General features: G+C 44.2%; 1 protein-coding gene across 1 annotated transcript; it reads right to left on the reverse strand.

Moving 5' to 3' along the window:
- Positions 1 to 546: 546 nt before the first annotated feature.
- Positions 547 to 1,503, reverse strand: LOC117362314 (olfactory receptor 51G2-like). The gene is given in 3 exon segments (XM_033948545.1): positions 547 to 1,164; positions 1,196 to 1,203; positions 1,206 to 1,503. Coding segments are annotated over 3 exon segments (924 nt in total).
- Between the last annotated feature and the right edge of the window lie 13,383 nt (positions 1,504 to 14,886).

Raw genomic sequence — 14,886 nt, forward strand, 5'->3', positions numbered from 1 at the left:
TTTCTCTTTCTCAACCAATCAACATATCAGAAGCTCAAACTTGAATTTTGTTTCCCCACCGGTCAGAGGATGTAAATTTAAAAGACACCTTCAACATCTCTTCTCATATCAGGCAGCATTATGGGGGCAAATTGCTCATGCTTGCAAATACTTATGGGGAATTTAGGAAACACCTAAAAACATATCTGTTCCTAAAGTACGTAGGCAGCTGCACTGCACAGTCTTTCCCCCACAACAACTGACTGCTAAACTTTAACTCTGTTAGTACTTCTCAATCTGTAACATTTTTTAATCATTGTAAACCGCATAGAACTTCACGGTCCTGCGGTATATAAACTATTATTATTATTATCACTATATGTTACTTTATGCTGTGCTTTTGATGCCCTTCTAACAGCCAAACAGGACAGGGTTTAGATGTTGGTGCCATGATTTTGTTCAATTGAGACTTTTGTGCCTCATTTCCATGTCCCTCCTCTATGAAGGTATGTATGAGATAAATTGTGGTTGTGAAAAAGCTCTTTCCAGGAGCCATCAGGTTGCATTTCACAGATGGATTTGACGCTGCCTCAGACAGAATATTCTCAGTACTGCTTTCTGAATCTGTTTTGTTTTTATGCTATAGATTATTGGGTTCAGCACAGGCGTGATGAGAAGATAGATGTTGCCCATTACTGTATATATTGCAGGAGGAGCATTTTCCCCAAATCTGTGCACCACTGATAGTCCAATCATTGGGATGTAGAAGATTAGGACGGCGCAGATATGGGACACACAGGTGTTAAATGCCTTCAGACGTTCTTCTCGTGAAGCGATACTCAGGACAGTCATGAGGATTCTCACGTAAGATAAGGCAATGGAAACGGAGTCTATTCCTGCTGTCGCAACAACGACAAATAAGCCATAAATATTATTGATTTTGGTATCTGCACACACAAGCTTTAGCATATCAGGATGGAAGCAGAAAGAATGAGAAAGGAGATTCGTTTTACAAAATGGCAGCCTCTTCAATAGAAAGACCACAGGGATTACCACACCTATACCTTTCACTACAATGGCCGCCCCAATCTTAGCTATGATGGGATTGGTTAAAATGTAGGCGTATCTCAGAGGGTTACAGATTGCAATAAGGCGATCAAAGGCCATGGCGAAAAGTATCGAGGACTCCATAAATGAAAAAGTGTGAAGAAAGAACATTTGGACCAAGCAGACATCAAATTCCAGCTCATTACAATTGAACCAAAAGACACTGAGCATTGTAGGTAGAGTAGTCAACGACAAGCCGATATCATTGAGAGCTAGCATGGAGAGGAAGAAGTACATAGGTGCATGGAGGCTTCGTTCTGTTTTTATAATAAATAGAATAGCACAGTTTCCCGAGAGCGCAATAATGTAAAATAAACAGAATGGGATGGAGATCCAGATGTGGGAAGCTTCCAGCCCAGGAATGCCAATCAAGATGAAGTTTGAAGGAGCGAAATTGGTGTTATTAAGAACAGTCATGCTCTGTCTTAAGCATTGTGATGGATGACTTTATAATTCTCCTATTTAAAAAAATAAATGAATAAATCACTGTAGCAGCTCATTACAACAAATGGACAAGATGTATAGAAAGAATGAGTCACTTGAAGAGTTAGGTTTCTCCACACGATATACCCTGTTGCAACCTTCCCAAACAATTGTTCTGCAAACAGTCTTTCAGAAATGATTGCATCTAGAGTCCTATCCTGAGCCATCTAAACTCATCTTGAGTGACATGGATCTCTACCATGTCATCCACAACCAACAGTCACACTAAGTCAAACCAATCTTAAGTGATTCAGTATGGAAGCTCCAAGGCATGGGGTCATGAAATAAATTTGAAGGGATAAAGAAGAAGATTTTTCTTTCTTGGGAAGCTGGTAATCCCCATCATCAAAATATAGAAACTAATGGCAGAAAAAGACTCACAGGTCCATCAGGTCTGCACATTCTCTCAATTGCTGATTGTATCCTACTTTCCTGCTATTACACATCTCTTTATCCCCATGTGAGAGAGTTAGGGATTCTCCCTCACAAATTATGCTATTTATATCAATAGGCAGCAGAGGGCGCTGGTTCATTGAGTTGACAGTTAGGCTATCCTCCAGGAGGTGGCGCTAACTGGTCAGAACAGATCCTGCCTGACTCAGAGGGGTGGGACATAGGCAGAGAACAATATATCTGTTCCAGTCTGGAATTCATTCAGAGAGGTCCTTGTGGGATAGAGACTTCCTTGAGCAGAGGAAGCTGGAAGAACTGCCTATTTGAGACTGTTAGTATTTGGCTGAGGTCTACAGTAAGCCAACTACCGTATATTACTTGAATACTGGGAGAGCTGGAGAATTGATCAAAAGCTGAGGTTGTTGAATTGAATATAAGATATAAAAGTTATGGCTATTTCTTTGCCTTCATTGAACCTATGAGGGAATAGACTCAGTTATATATCTTAATAAAAGCATTTGTTATACCTTCTAAAGTGGTTTAAGTGTGCTGTTGGGGGTGAATGTGCAGGATTCCTGGAAGACCCGGCCGGGAATTCATCACACCCTGTCCTGTTCCATCCCCATGAACTCTGTTCCTGCCTCTGCCCCTGCCCCTGTCCTCATCTGCACAAGTCTCATAAGTATTTGAGGCTTGTGTGGTTTAGTGTTGCCCGATTGAGGAATAAAACTTTCAATTCAATTCAGCCTATTAAATCGATTTTGCGATTCGATTTTCCTGCCCAAGTGGGTGGGGTTTTTTCCAGACATCATGGTGGATTTATTTTCTAGCCTCTTCACCCCCTTTGCCCTCTCCTACCCACACTGGCGCTGTGGTGTAAACAAACAAAAATGACTTTTCCTCTCTCTGTTAAATCCTAGCTCACATTTGCTCTGGCAGGATACATGTTTCAAATCTGACATATTATAATCACAAAACAGAAAATAAAATTATTTTTTCTACCTTTTGTTGTCTGGTCATTATTCAAATCTTGTTGGTCCCAGGCTCTGGTTGTCTTCTGATAACTTGCTTGCCAGGATCTCCTTTCTTCTTTCTCCGTGCTTACCTCCATCTTCCATCTCTGTCCTCCCCTTCCGTTTCCCTTCACTCCCCTGGAGGTCTGGCATCTTTCCTTTTTTTCGTCTCCATCCATAGATCCACCTTTTCTCAACTACTCTTTCATCCAACATCTCTCCCTCCTTCCCCACCACCCCAGGGTCCACCATCTCTCCCCTTTCTCTTCCCAACTACCCTCCTATCCAGTATCTCTATCCCCCCTCCACACCATCCCTTGTGTCCAACTTCTCTCCCTTTCTGTTCCTTCCCTCCCTAAATCCCATTGTTCACCATCTCTCTCCCTCTCCTCTGTTTTTAGACCCATTATTTCTTCCCCCCAAAGTCTGGCATATGCACGTCTCTTTGAACCCCACCCCCTTCCCTCTCTCCATCCCTTTGTGTACTTCTACACCAGGGCCCCCCTCCCCTGAAGGTCTGTCCCCCCCTGAAGGCCTGTACCCCCCTGAAGGCCTGCATGCTCCCTTAAAGGCCTGTCCCCCCTGAAGGCCTGTACCAGCACCCCCGAAGGACTGCACCTCCCCCTCCATGGAAGGCCTGAGTGTTCCCCCTGACCTACATCCATTTACCTCACTTCAGTAGCCTGTAGAGAGGATCTCTTGTGCTAGCGATTTCTGCAAACTGCTATAGGCCTTGGGAGCTGTCTTCCCTCTGCCTCAGTTCCACCCCCTCCTCTAATGTCAGAGGCAGGATCGCGGCAGAGGAAACAGCTCCGAAGACCTATAGCAGTTTGCACAAGTGATCCTCTCTGCAGGCTGCTGAAATAAGGTAAATGGATGCATGGGAGGCCAGGAGGGAAGCCGGACACCAGCACTTCCCATACTGACCCTTCCCCCTTTCCCTTTAAAGCAGGTGCGGTAGCGGCCGTCCAGCAAGAGGCAGCGCTGCCGCTCCAGCTTAAGGGGGAAGGGTCAGTCATCAAATCAGGAGGCCAATGTTTTTTTGTTTTCAATCGATTCGAATCGATTCACCCAAAATGAATCGGGCAGCACTAGTGTGGTTAACGCAGAGCTTGCAGGAATGGGGCAGGGACAGAACCACTCACTGCCTCTAACATGCAGTATTGTTCTTCCAGATTTCTCCCTTTTTCCCTATCAAAACAGTCTTCTGTCACCCATCACTGTCTTAGATTCTGAGGGACTTCTAGTCACCAGTGGTTGGTAAATACTGTGAAGGTTAACGGGACACGTGTTTCTGATTGTTGATGCAGATATTCAGCCCGAAATTGACCAGAATTAGGGTTACCAGAAGTCCAGACTGCCCTGGACACGTCCTCCAGGGGTCCGGACGGCTTTTCAAAACCCGGCACTTTGTCCAGGTTTTGAAAAAGCTGTCAGGCAGGAAGTTCAGGCATGCGCGGCCGCCACACATGATGTCATCGTGTAGCGTCTGCGCAGGCGTGGACTTCCTCCCTGCCTGACATGAGCCGGCTGTGGTAGGTGGAGCTGGGTTTAAGGCAGGGGTGGATGTAACTAGGCAGGCCTGGGGGTGGGGCTAAGGGGGCCCGGATTTTCCGAAAGGAAAATTTGACAACCCTAAGCAGAATTATCCAGTACAAAATAAGGGTCTTAAACTGGGATTTATACCCGGGTCCCATTATGTGACGTCCACTGCTCTGCATGGGTGTTTTACTAAGAATGGTGTCATCGAGCCATTCTCATCAATGGCATAGTAAGGGGAGGGTGGGGGGCAGCTCCCGCCCTCCTCTCCGCCCCTCCCCCGCCACACTTCCTCCGCTTTGCAGGCGCCAGCACCGGGTCTCCCTCTGACATCACTTCTGGGTCCCACGCCTATGAAGTGACGTCAGAGGGAGAGTCAACAGCGATGCAGGAGGCAAGATGGGGGGCAGAGAAGAGAGCGGGGAGGGCACCACCGCCCCAGGCACCTCGTACCCTCGCTACGACACCGATTCCTAGGGCTTGTTTTGGTGCTTTTTTTCTCTAGGATGGCAAAAAAATATCTGGAAAATAGCCATTTTTGCAACAAAAATATAAACATTTTTCTGATTCGCAAATTGCTCTGATGAGGCTGAGATTTGTAGCCACACAGATATCCCAGGGCATCTCAGAGGGCACTAAAGTCCCAGGTACCCCCTTCACCATAACCCCTTTATATGGTGAGCCTTCCAGAACCCACCAAATGCCTAAAATGGCAGAAAAACATCCATGTCCTACCCACACCCCCTTGAAATTTACACAAACTGTGGATGGGCGCCATGGATATCTGTTCTCTTAGGCCTCCGCGGCTAGCGTCATGATTGTAGCAGATTTCTGGGTCTCGCTGCGTCTGTTTCAGCCATCATGCTGTGGCTTTCTTCAGGGTACAATGGCTCAAACGTTGGTTCTTTCTACACAGACGCAGCGAGACCCAGAAACCTGCTTTCCTGTCTTGTATCTTTGAAATGCTTCCAGATAAATCTTGTCTACTCTTGGCATGCTAATGTAATCTGAAAGTCTTTTTTTTTGTAACATCGCTGTCTGTATACAGTCTCTTCCTCTGTAAACCGCTCTGAACTGCTTGTGGTATTGCGGTATACAAAAATAAAGTTATTATTATTATTAACGTGGATATCTGTCTAGAACATAGGTTTTGAAAATAGTGAATTGGAAGCATTTGGCAAGAAAAATGTCCATCTAGCCCTTTAGACCACTTGTGGACATTTTTCTTTTTTGAAAATGAGCCTCTTAATCTTGGAGTTCCAGTCCTTATGTTGTGGTGTTTAGAGGGTGTTATTTATTTTGTCTGAAAATAGTTTCTTTTCTTTTGACTAATTGTTTGAATTACTTTATTTTCCGTACAAATGGAGATACTCGGCTATTGTTCTTGATGTACAATTTTCTAATTTCTTTACAAAAGACAAATCTGTGTTTTTTTGTACTCTTTCAGATGTCGCTCAATTTCTTTCCCCTGTTGAACTTCCTTAGTCTCACACTATCTTGAACTCTTTTTCTGGGCTGCCTTTGCTCTCTCTATGTCCCCGTGAAAGTGCAGCAACCTGCACAAAGGCATAATTAGCTCTTTCTTCTGCTGGTTTTGCCTCTCCCTGTGCATCCTGACATCCCTCCAGCTCTTTCCACAGCCCTTTGCCACTCTGAACAACTCCTCTTTCTACAATGTAGGCAAAATGACACATCATCAGCAATGAGACCTACCATGAAGAGGAGTCAGTGCATCGTAGAAGCTGTCCAGATGTCTCTGCCGCTCTACCGGTGTGAGGATATTTATCACAAATGCTTATCAAATCTTATGGGGCTCTTGGGCACGGGGGAGTCTCCAGCAACGTACATTGTATCTTCAAGTTTTATTAAAATTTTATTTAATTGTCTATCAAAAATTTCTAGGCGAAGAACAAAGGTAAAAAATATACAGATTTAAAACCACATTGAAGACTGATCTGGATAAGATAACACAGTGTTAATGTTATAGACTTATTCCTTCTGTTTGCCACTGTTGGTCCTTCTAAGATAGTTTGCTGGAAAAGGAGGCAAAGTGCGAGGTTATAAAATTTGCAGACGATACCAAACTGTGCGGTAGAGTTAGGTCCAGGGAGGAGTGTGAGGACCTGCAAAGGGACCTGGACAAGCTGGAAGACTGGGCAAACAAATGGCAAATGCGCTTTAACGTGGACAAATGCAAGGTCATGCATATAGGGAAAAAGAACCCGTTATTCAACTACAAATTGGGGGGGGCATTGTTGGGAGACAGCAGACTTGAGAGAGACTTGGGTGTGCTGGTGGATGCATCACTGAAGCCATCTGCACAGTGCGCAGCAGCCTCGAAAAAAGCCAACAGGATGCTGGGCATCATAAAGAGGGGCATAACAACCAGAACACGGGAAGTCATCATGCCATTGTATCGAGCGATGGTGCGTCCACATCTGGAATACTACGTTCAGTATTGGTCGCCGCACCTCAAGAAGGACATGGCGGTACTTGAGAGAGTCCAAAGGAGAGCAACAAAAATGGTAAAAGGGCTGGAACACTGCCCATACGCCGAGAGGTTGGATAGGCTGGGGCTCTTCTCTCTGGAAAAAAGGAGGCTCAGGGGAGATATGATAGAGACCTTCAAGATCATGAGGGGCATAGAGAGGGTGGATAGGGACAGATTCTTCAGGCTGAAGGGGACAACAGGTACGAGGGGGCATTCGGAGAAACTGAAGGGAGACAGGTTCAAAACAAATGCAAGGAAGTTTTTTTCACCCAAAGGGTCGTGGACACTTGGAATGCGCTACCGGAGGAAGTGATCAGGCAGAGTACGGTACAGGGATTCAAACAGGGATTGGACGGATTCCTGAGGGATAAAGGGATCGTGGGATACTGAGAGAGGTGCTGGGATGTAACACAAGTATAGAAAGCTAACCAGGTAATAAGTATAGAAAGCCAACCAGGTCGTGCATGGGCAAGACCAGAGGGTGAGGACTTTGATGGGAAGATAGGACTTCAATGAGAAACCAAGGTGGCAAGGGGTTTGGTGATTCAGACAGGTCGTGACCTGTTTGGGCCGCCGCGGGAGCGGACTGCCGGGCAGGATGGACCTATGGTCTGACCCGGCGGAGGCACTGCTTATGTTCTTATGTTCTTATGAAAGAGCCAGATTTCCTCACCTGTGACATCATAAATTTCATCCTTCTATATCCCATATTTTGATTAAATCTATGTATTTATTTAGGGGCAGATGTACTAAAGGGTACAAATTAGGGTAGGTTATGGGAAGCAGAATAGTGAGGGACTAATGCCAAAAGAAGCAAGAGTCCTTTAAACAGAGTCCAAATCAGATACACACACAGGGATCAGGCTCAAACCCGTCAGGACTCAAACGATCTACAATGCAAAGAGACGGAATAGCATGAATGCACCTATATCTCAAGTGAAAACAACTCACAACTAATAAGACATTTTTAAAATTGTATATTCAGTATTGACAAGGACATAAAAGTGATTTGATCGAAATGAATGCAATTGTTTGGCACTGTAATTAATCTTATTGTTTTCCAATCTCAGAGCTATTGAACACCCAAAATATATTTATATCTATATCTATATATTTTTATTTTTTTCAAAATGTCCAAAATGAGATTTGTACGTCCTATTGAAAATGCTACTTTTAGCATCTCCTATTTAGTTATATGCCACATACTACCTGGAATTTTCTCTCCACACCTACTCTCCACCCATGCCGCATCTAATTGCCCCTCCTGGTAGCTGGTTTTAAGAAAGGTTTGGACAATTTACTGGAGGAAAAGTCCATAGTCTGTTATTGACAAAGACAGGGGGGAAGCCACTGCTTGTCTTGGATCAATAGCATGGAATGTAGCTACTCTTTGGGATTCTAGAATCTTGTTACCCTCTGGGATTCCGGAATCTTGCTATTCTTTGAGATTCTGTATGGAATGTTGCTACTCTTTGGGATTCTAGAATCTTGTTTCTCTCTGGGATTCCGGAATCTTGCTATTCTTTGAGATTCAATATGGAATGTAGCTACTCTTTGGGATTCTAGAATCTTGTTTCTCTCTGGGATTCCGGAATCTTTATATTCTTTGAGATTCTGTATGAAATGTTGCTACTCTTTAGGATTCTAGAATCTTGTTACTCTATGGGATTCCGGAATCTTGCTATTCTTTGAGATTCTGTATGGAATGTTGCTACTCTTTGGGATTCTAGAATCTTGTTTCTCTCTGGGATTCCGGAATCTTGCTATTCTTTGAGATTCAATATGGAATGTAGCTACTCTTTGGGATTCTAGAATCTTGTTTCTCTCTGGGATTCCGGAATCTTGCTATTCTTTGAGATTCAATATGGAATGTAGCTACTCTTTGGGATTCTAGAATCTTGTTACTCTATGGGATTCCGGAATCTTGCTATTCTTTGAGATTCTGTATGGAATGTTGCTACTCATTGGGTTTTGGCCAGGTACTAAGGACCTGAATTGGCCACCGTGAGAGCGGGCTACTGGGCTTGATGGACCATTGGCCTGACTCAATAAGGCTACTCTTATGTTCTTAAGTTCCTCCCCAACACAAAATGCTCTTAATATGCAAATGTGCCCACACCGATGGCGCAAGGCAGAAACAGTTACTATAGTTGTGCGTTACCAGCTGCCTCCAGTAATTTATTTATTTAAAAAAATGTTCTCGCCTAAAACCTTAGTGGGTTACAGCATAAACATACATCAACTCATGAACAAATTCACATAAAGCAACTTTGGTTAAAGAAGCCGTTTATCTCCATTGCCTCAGTTATTCACCTGGATTGCAAGCTCTCTTCAACAGAAACCTATTACATCTAAAACTGTATCAGCCCTGTACAGGTCATAAGAACATAAGAATAGCCATCTTGGGTCAGACCAATGGTCCACCTAGCCCAGAATCCTGTGTCCAATAGAAGCAAGATTCCAGAATCTGAAAGAGTAGCAGGATTCCAGGCAGGATCTCAAACAATGACAAGATTCTATGCGGAATCTCCATGCTACCGATCCCAGGGACAGCAGTGGGTCGTCGTCCCCCATGCCTGACTCAGAGAAGACTAAATGGGGCAATTCTAGAACTTAGACATTAGCGTTTCCACACACTTTACTTGTGAAGATGTTTAGAAAAAAGCATTGGAATCCACATGTATGATGCTACACACGCAAATGCCAGCATGACACCTCTGAAAATGCCCACTTAACTTACACTGTGTGTATTTGCAATGGAGGTGGGGCATGGGCGGGGCTCCCACTCATAGAACACTTAGGCACTCACACCTCTACGGCTGACAAGAGCAGATACGAGGACACCTGGTTCTGCTAGCAATGTATAAAGGAACGTAGGCACCTACAATCCCTTATAGAACAGACTCCTAATGCTTGCTTTCTGGGCACCATTACGGCATTGCCCCTTAAACCCTGGTTTCTATGTTGAGGGTCTTTCGTGCATGCTAAGATTTGCACATTGAAAGTCTCTGTGGTAAGGTGAGGGAGGGAGGCTGTGGGGCCAGGAAAGATGAGCCATACACGCTCAGCACATTCTGGTGAAAATGTAGCATATTTATTAAAAGGGGTAAAAAGAAAAAAAGCATTCTCTCATGTCAAGAGCATTTTGATGTGTATTTGTCATGAGCACACCTGTGTGTATCAAGATTTAAGCCCCTCTGGGAGTGCTGAAGGGACACAGTGTATCCTGCCTCCCCTTTTTCCGTTATCCTGGAACTCCTCTAATCCCAACACCACCAGATCCACTCAAAAATTCAAACTATCCTTCCCCTCTTTAAAAGGCATATCCCATGCAGGAAAATTAGGGACTTCCCTCTTCTTCAGGATCACCGAACTCTGGAACAGCTTTACTACCCCGCTTTGGAGCCTGACCTCCCTCCAACTCTTCCGAAAACATTTGAAGACTTGGCTTTTCTCTAAAATGCAATGACCCCTCCCTCATCGATATACGAAGTCCCTCTAAACTTCTCTCTCTAAGTCCTTCTACTTTTCATTGTAGTTCCTTTCTATACCAACTCCTGTAAACCGTGCCGAGCTCTACTTCTGTGGAGATGATGCGGTATACAAACTTAAGGTTTAGTTTAGTTTAGCATCATGCAAAGGGAAGAAAGCTGCCAATCTGTGCTGTTCCCTTCTCAATTACCAACGCATTAGCTGCTGTAAATTAATGAGGCCTGCTGTTAGCTGGACACTGCCAGGCTCAGCCCTTCAGAGCACTAGATGGATTAGTGATCGATTAAAACAGCTGACACCTTCTTAAAAATTCACATTTCTCTTCTGGTTTAAGGGTCACAGTAGTACTTGACGCCCTTTTGGAATGCAAGGTTTGATTACCAATCACATAGGCTGTGCTGGAGTAAGGCCTGGTTCTTTAATGCTGATTGTTGGAGCTGGGGTTAAAAACGTGGCTCTGAATCCTTTCTCTTATCGGTTGGGGTGTCCAGATTTCAAATCTGATCTGGCACATTGTTTAAGAAGTCTTTTGATTTATTTTTTTTTTTCTCTCATCTATTTCTCCTCTTTCCCCCAGGATTGTGTAGAGTTTTCCTTGCTTAAAGACTTCTCAAAGAGGGATGGTACTGGGGGGAAGGCAACCTAGAAAAGGACTTGGGGGTATTGGTAGATATAACAATGAAGCCAGCGGCAAAATGCGCAGTGGCCTCAAAAAAGGCGAACAGAATGTTGGGCATTATCAAAAAAGGTATCACGACCAGAACGAAGGAGGTTATCCTGCCACTGTATCGGGCGATGGTGTGCCCACATCTGGAATACTGCATCCAATACTGGTCGCTGTACCTTAAGAAGGATATGGCAATACTCGAGAAGGTCCAGAAAAGAGCAACAAGGATGATAATAGGCATGGAAAACCTTTCATATGCTGAAAGGCTAGAGAAGCTGGGGCTCTTTTCCCTGGAAAAGCGGGGACTTAGAGTGGACATGATAGAGACTTATAAGACCATGAAACGCATAGAGAAGGTGGAGAGGGACAGATTCTTCAGACTAGCGGAAGCAACAAAAACAAGAGGGCATTCAGAAAAATTGAAAGGAGACAGTTTCAAAACGAATGCTAGGAAGGTGGACACCTGGAATGCGCTCCCTGAAGAGGTGATAGGACAGAGTAGAATATTGGGTTTCAAAAAGGGATTGGATGACTTCCTGAAGGTGAAGGGGATTGAAGGATACAGATAGAGGGTAACTATACAGGACACTAAATGAATAGGGAATACACGTTTTAGGTAAAGGATCACTTACAGGTCATGGACCTGGGGGGCCACCACAGGAGCGGACTGCTGGGCACGATGAACCCCTGGTCTGACCCGGTAGAGGCAATGCTTATGTTCTTATATGTCTGGTAAGGGCTCCTTTTCTCTTTGCAAGAAGGGAAAAATCGCTATTCAAAACTAGCGATCTGCTCCTGCTCAATGAATGGCTTTCTCTCAGCAGCAAATGCCCACTGGATTGTGAATGCAATATCTAAAACGCTTTGACTGTACCTCAGAAAGGCAGTATATAATGCTTGAGCACCTGAATAAATTCATATAAACCGTTCTGAGCTCCCCTAGGTGAATGGGATTGAGACTTGTATAAAGAAAGAAAGAACATGATTATAATAGCCATATTATACGCCTTTATAACTGGGGGCCAATATTCAGTGGGACTTATCTGGGAAAGAGCAAGTCCGGGTCCATCCCACTGACAGGACCATTCCTGGATTTTCACCTGCACATACCTGGCTACTGCTGCTGAAAGCCAAACCAGTCCACAGTGGCACTATCCAGGCAATGCCAGTGTGGTCTAGGGAGCCAAGAGTTACCCAATCATGTAACAACCCGGATGAAAGCAAAAAGACTGGCTGCTTATCATCGGCACTTGCTGGATATCTGTGTTCTAACAAATGCTGATAGCTGTGGGCTGGATGTTGTCACCGTTATTATCAGACATGGTACAAAACAGAAACAGAGATTTGTCTGATATCCAGGTATTATAAAATATAGTTACTTCAAGTCGGCTATGGTCAAATCTGAAATTTTGAGGTTTTGCAGAAATTTGTCCAGCCTTGGTGTAAAGCTGCCTAAGGCTCCCATAACAATAGGGAAAACCCACCATGGCTTGACGTGAGGTCCAACAGAGTCTTCCATTTCTACTGTCGAGTCTCAAAACTTTATTCATTTTCCAATTCTTTGTCTTGAATGTTTGTGCCTCCTGGTACCACAATGCTGATGAAAATCACAGTATTTATTTCTGTTATTATTATTTACTGTGATATCAGGTGTGTTATATTGTTTATTGAACGCTTCTGTACCACCACTAATGACTGGGGAGTCAATTCAGAGCGATTTACATGAGCTTCGGCTGGTCTATTTGAATTTGAAAATCCCATAGTCTTTTCTTTGTTATTTTCTCTAACTTTTTTCTACATGGCGGTTATATCATATTTCTTGACTCTAAAGCCATTTTTCTTGCCCAGGGTCCAGGGTCCACTGAAGAATTCTGAGTTGAAGTCTGTCAAAAGAAGTCACGTGAATGGTCGAGGCCATGTGACTGAGTAGTACCATCATGTGTCTCGCCGACAGTGAAGGAAGGGAAGACACCGTGCAGCAAAGCTAAAGGAGAGCATCCAGACGTTGCTGAGGAAGGAATGCTCTGAGTTGCACAGTGTCCAGAACAGCAAGTTCTGAGAGGGCTGAAGGTGGGATTTGGGAAAGTGGATTTTGAATCCCAAGCTTTGTAGGAACCACATAGTCCGTTGGGTCGCTACAATAACCCCCTGAGATGTTGAATCTTTGATGAGCCAGTTGTCCAGGTAGGGGAACTACCTTGTTGTGAAGTTCTTTGTATTCAGTTTGGGTAATTTTACTGCATCCACTAAACAAGTTTCATCTTTTTCATTACATTGCCTGCAAAAGAGTACTGTGGAGAGACAATGATCCTGAAGTGGACTTTAATCGAAGTTCCAAATAAACAATCCACATAAAGAATATAAAGCCACATACAAATCAAAAGGACCTAATTGGCTAGTGGCACAGAACCCAACACGGTCCACGTTTCGACAAGATGTCTTCTTCAGGGGTCCCTAAGAGTCCTATGATGATGAATACGTGGAAAAACTGGTGTGTGGAGAATCAAACGCTGCTGGAACATAAGGCAATGTGTTACATACAAATATGTTTTCATGCAGGTAGCTTGTAAAACTTGTTCCTGAGCTGATTCTTTCTTGCCTTTGTGAAGTCCTCAGGCAGCTCAAGTTGGTCTTAATTTCTCTAAGATATTGTCCGTGTAAGGCAGTGTATCGCAAACTGTGTCCCTCCTGAGATTTCAGGTGTGCCGCGACACACTGGCGAGGAGGAGCGTCGTCCACGCCGGCTGACTGCTTACAGGACGTGCCTCTCGCGGCGAGAGGCACGTCCTGCAGGAAGTCAGCCGGCATAGATGACTCTCCTCCTGGCCGGTGTCTCTCCTCCTCTCCCTGCACCTCCCGGATCCCTCCACTAAAGAGGGTCGCGGCCAGATGGACCTCCGCATCGACATCTGCACACTTCCGAGTGCCTTCCAGAGAGTGGTGGAAAACTGGAACGCTCTTCCAGAGTCTGTTATAGGGGGAAACACCCTCCAGGGTTTCAAGACAAAGTTGGGCAAGTTCCTGCTAAACTGGGACGTACGCGGGTGAGGCTGGACTCATTTAGAGCACCGGTCTTTGACTTGAGGGCCGCCACGTGAGCGGACTGCCGGGCAGGATGGACCACTGGTCTGACCCAACAGCGGCAATTCTTATGTTCTTAGTGTGCCGCCAGCTGGAAAGTTTGCGAGACACTGATATAAGGCCTTGTTTTTCCTGTTAGCTAATCAGGTTTCCAGCAGTTGTTAAATTCTACACTCATTTTTGTCTCTTTCAACTTGATGATGTTCTCATTAACATTTTCTCATTGCTGATCTTCATGTAATAATTCAATTTTCGTGTTTCCTCTAACTTGGAACATATCCCAACCACCAATATTTTATGATCAATATAGCCGGTCTTTGTCGCTTTGGAGGTACAAAGTATGATGCATTGTCATCAGTTTTTGAGCTTTCTGGTCTAGATTACACTGCATAACAATTTTTATTTTTATTTTGTTCTTTCTTAATCGTCTATGCCACAAAAGTATAGAAAATGGCTACCATTCCCCTCAAATTTTGCTTTTCTGAGGAGGACATTGATACTTTGAAATTAGTGAAAGGGCCCCATAGAGTAACTTCAAGAACTTTCTAGAACTTTCCATCAATATAAATGCTAATATAGTATAACTATGGAGATCTTAAGCCCACCAGAACAGTTCAGTTCCAACTGTTTAACTGGTAAGA

Source organism: Geotrypetes seraphini, chromosome 6 (assembly GCF_902459505.1).
Source record: "Geotrypetes seraphini chromosome 6, aGeoSer1.1, whole genome shotgun sequence".
NCBI lineage: Eukaryota > Metazoa > Chordata > Amphibia > Gymnophiona > Dermophiidae > Geotrypetes > Geotrypetes seraphini.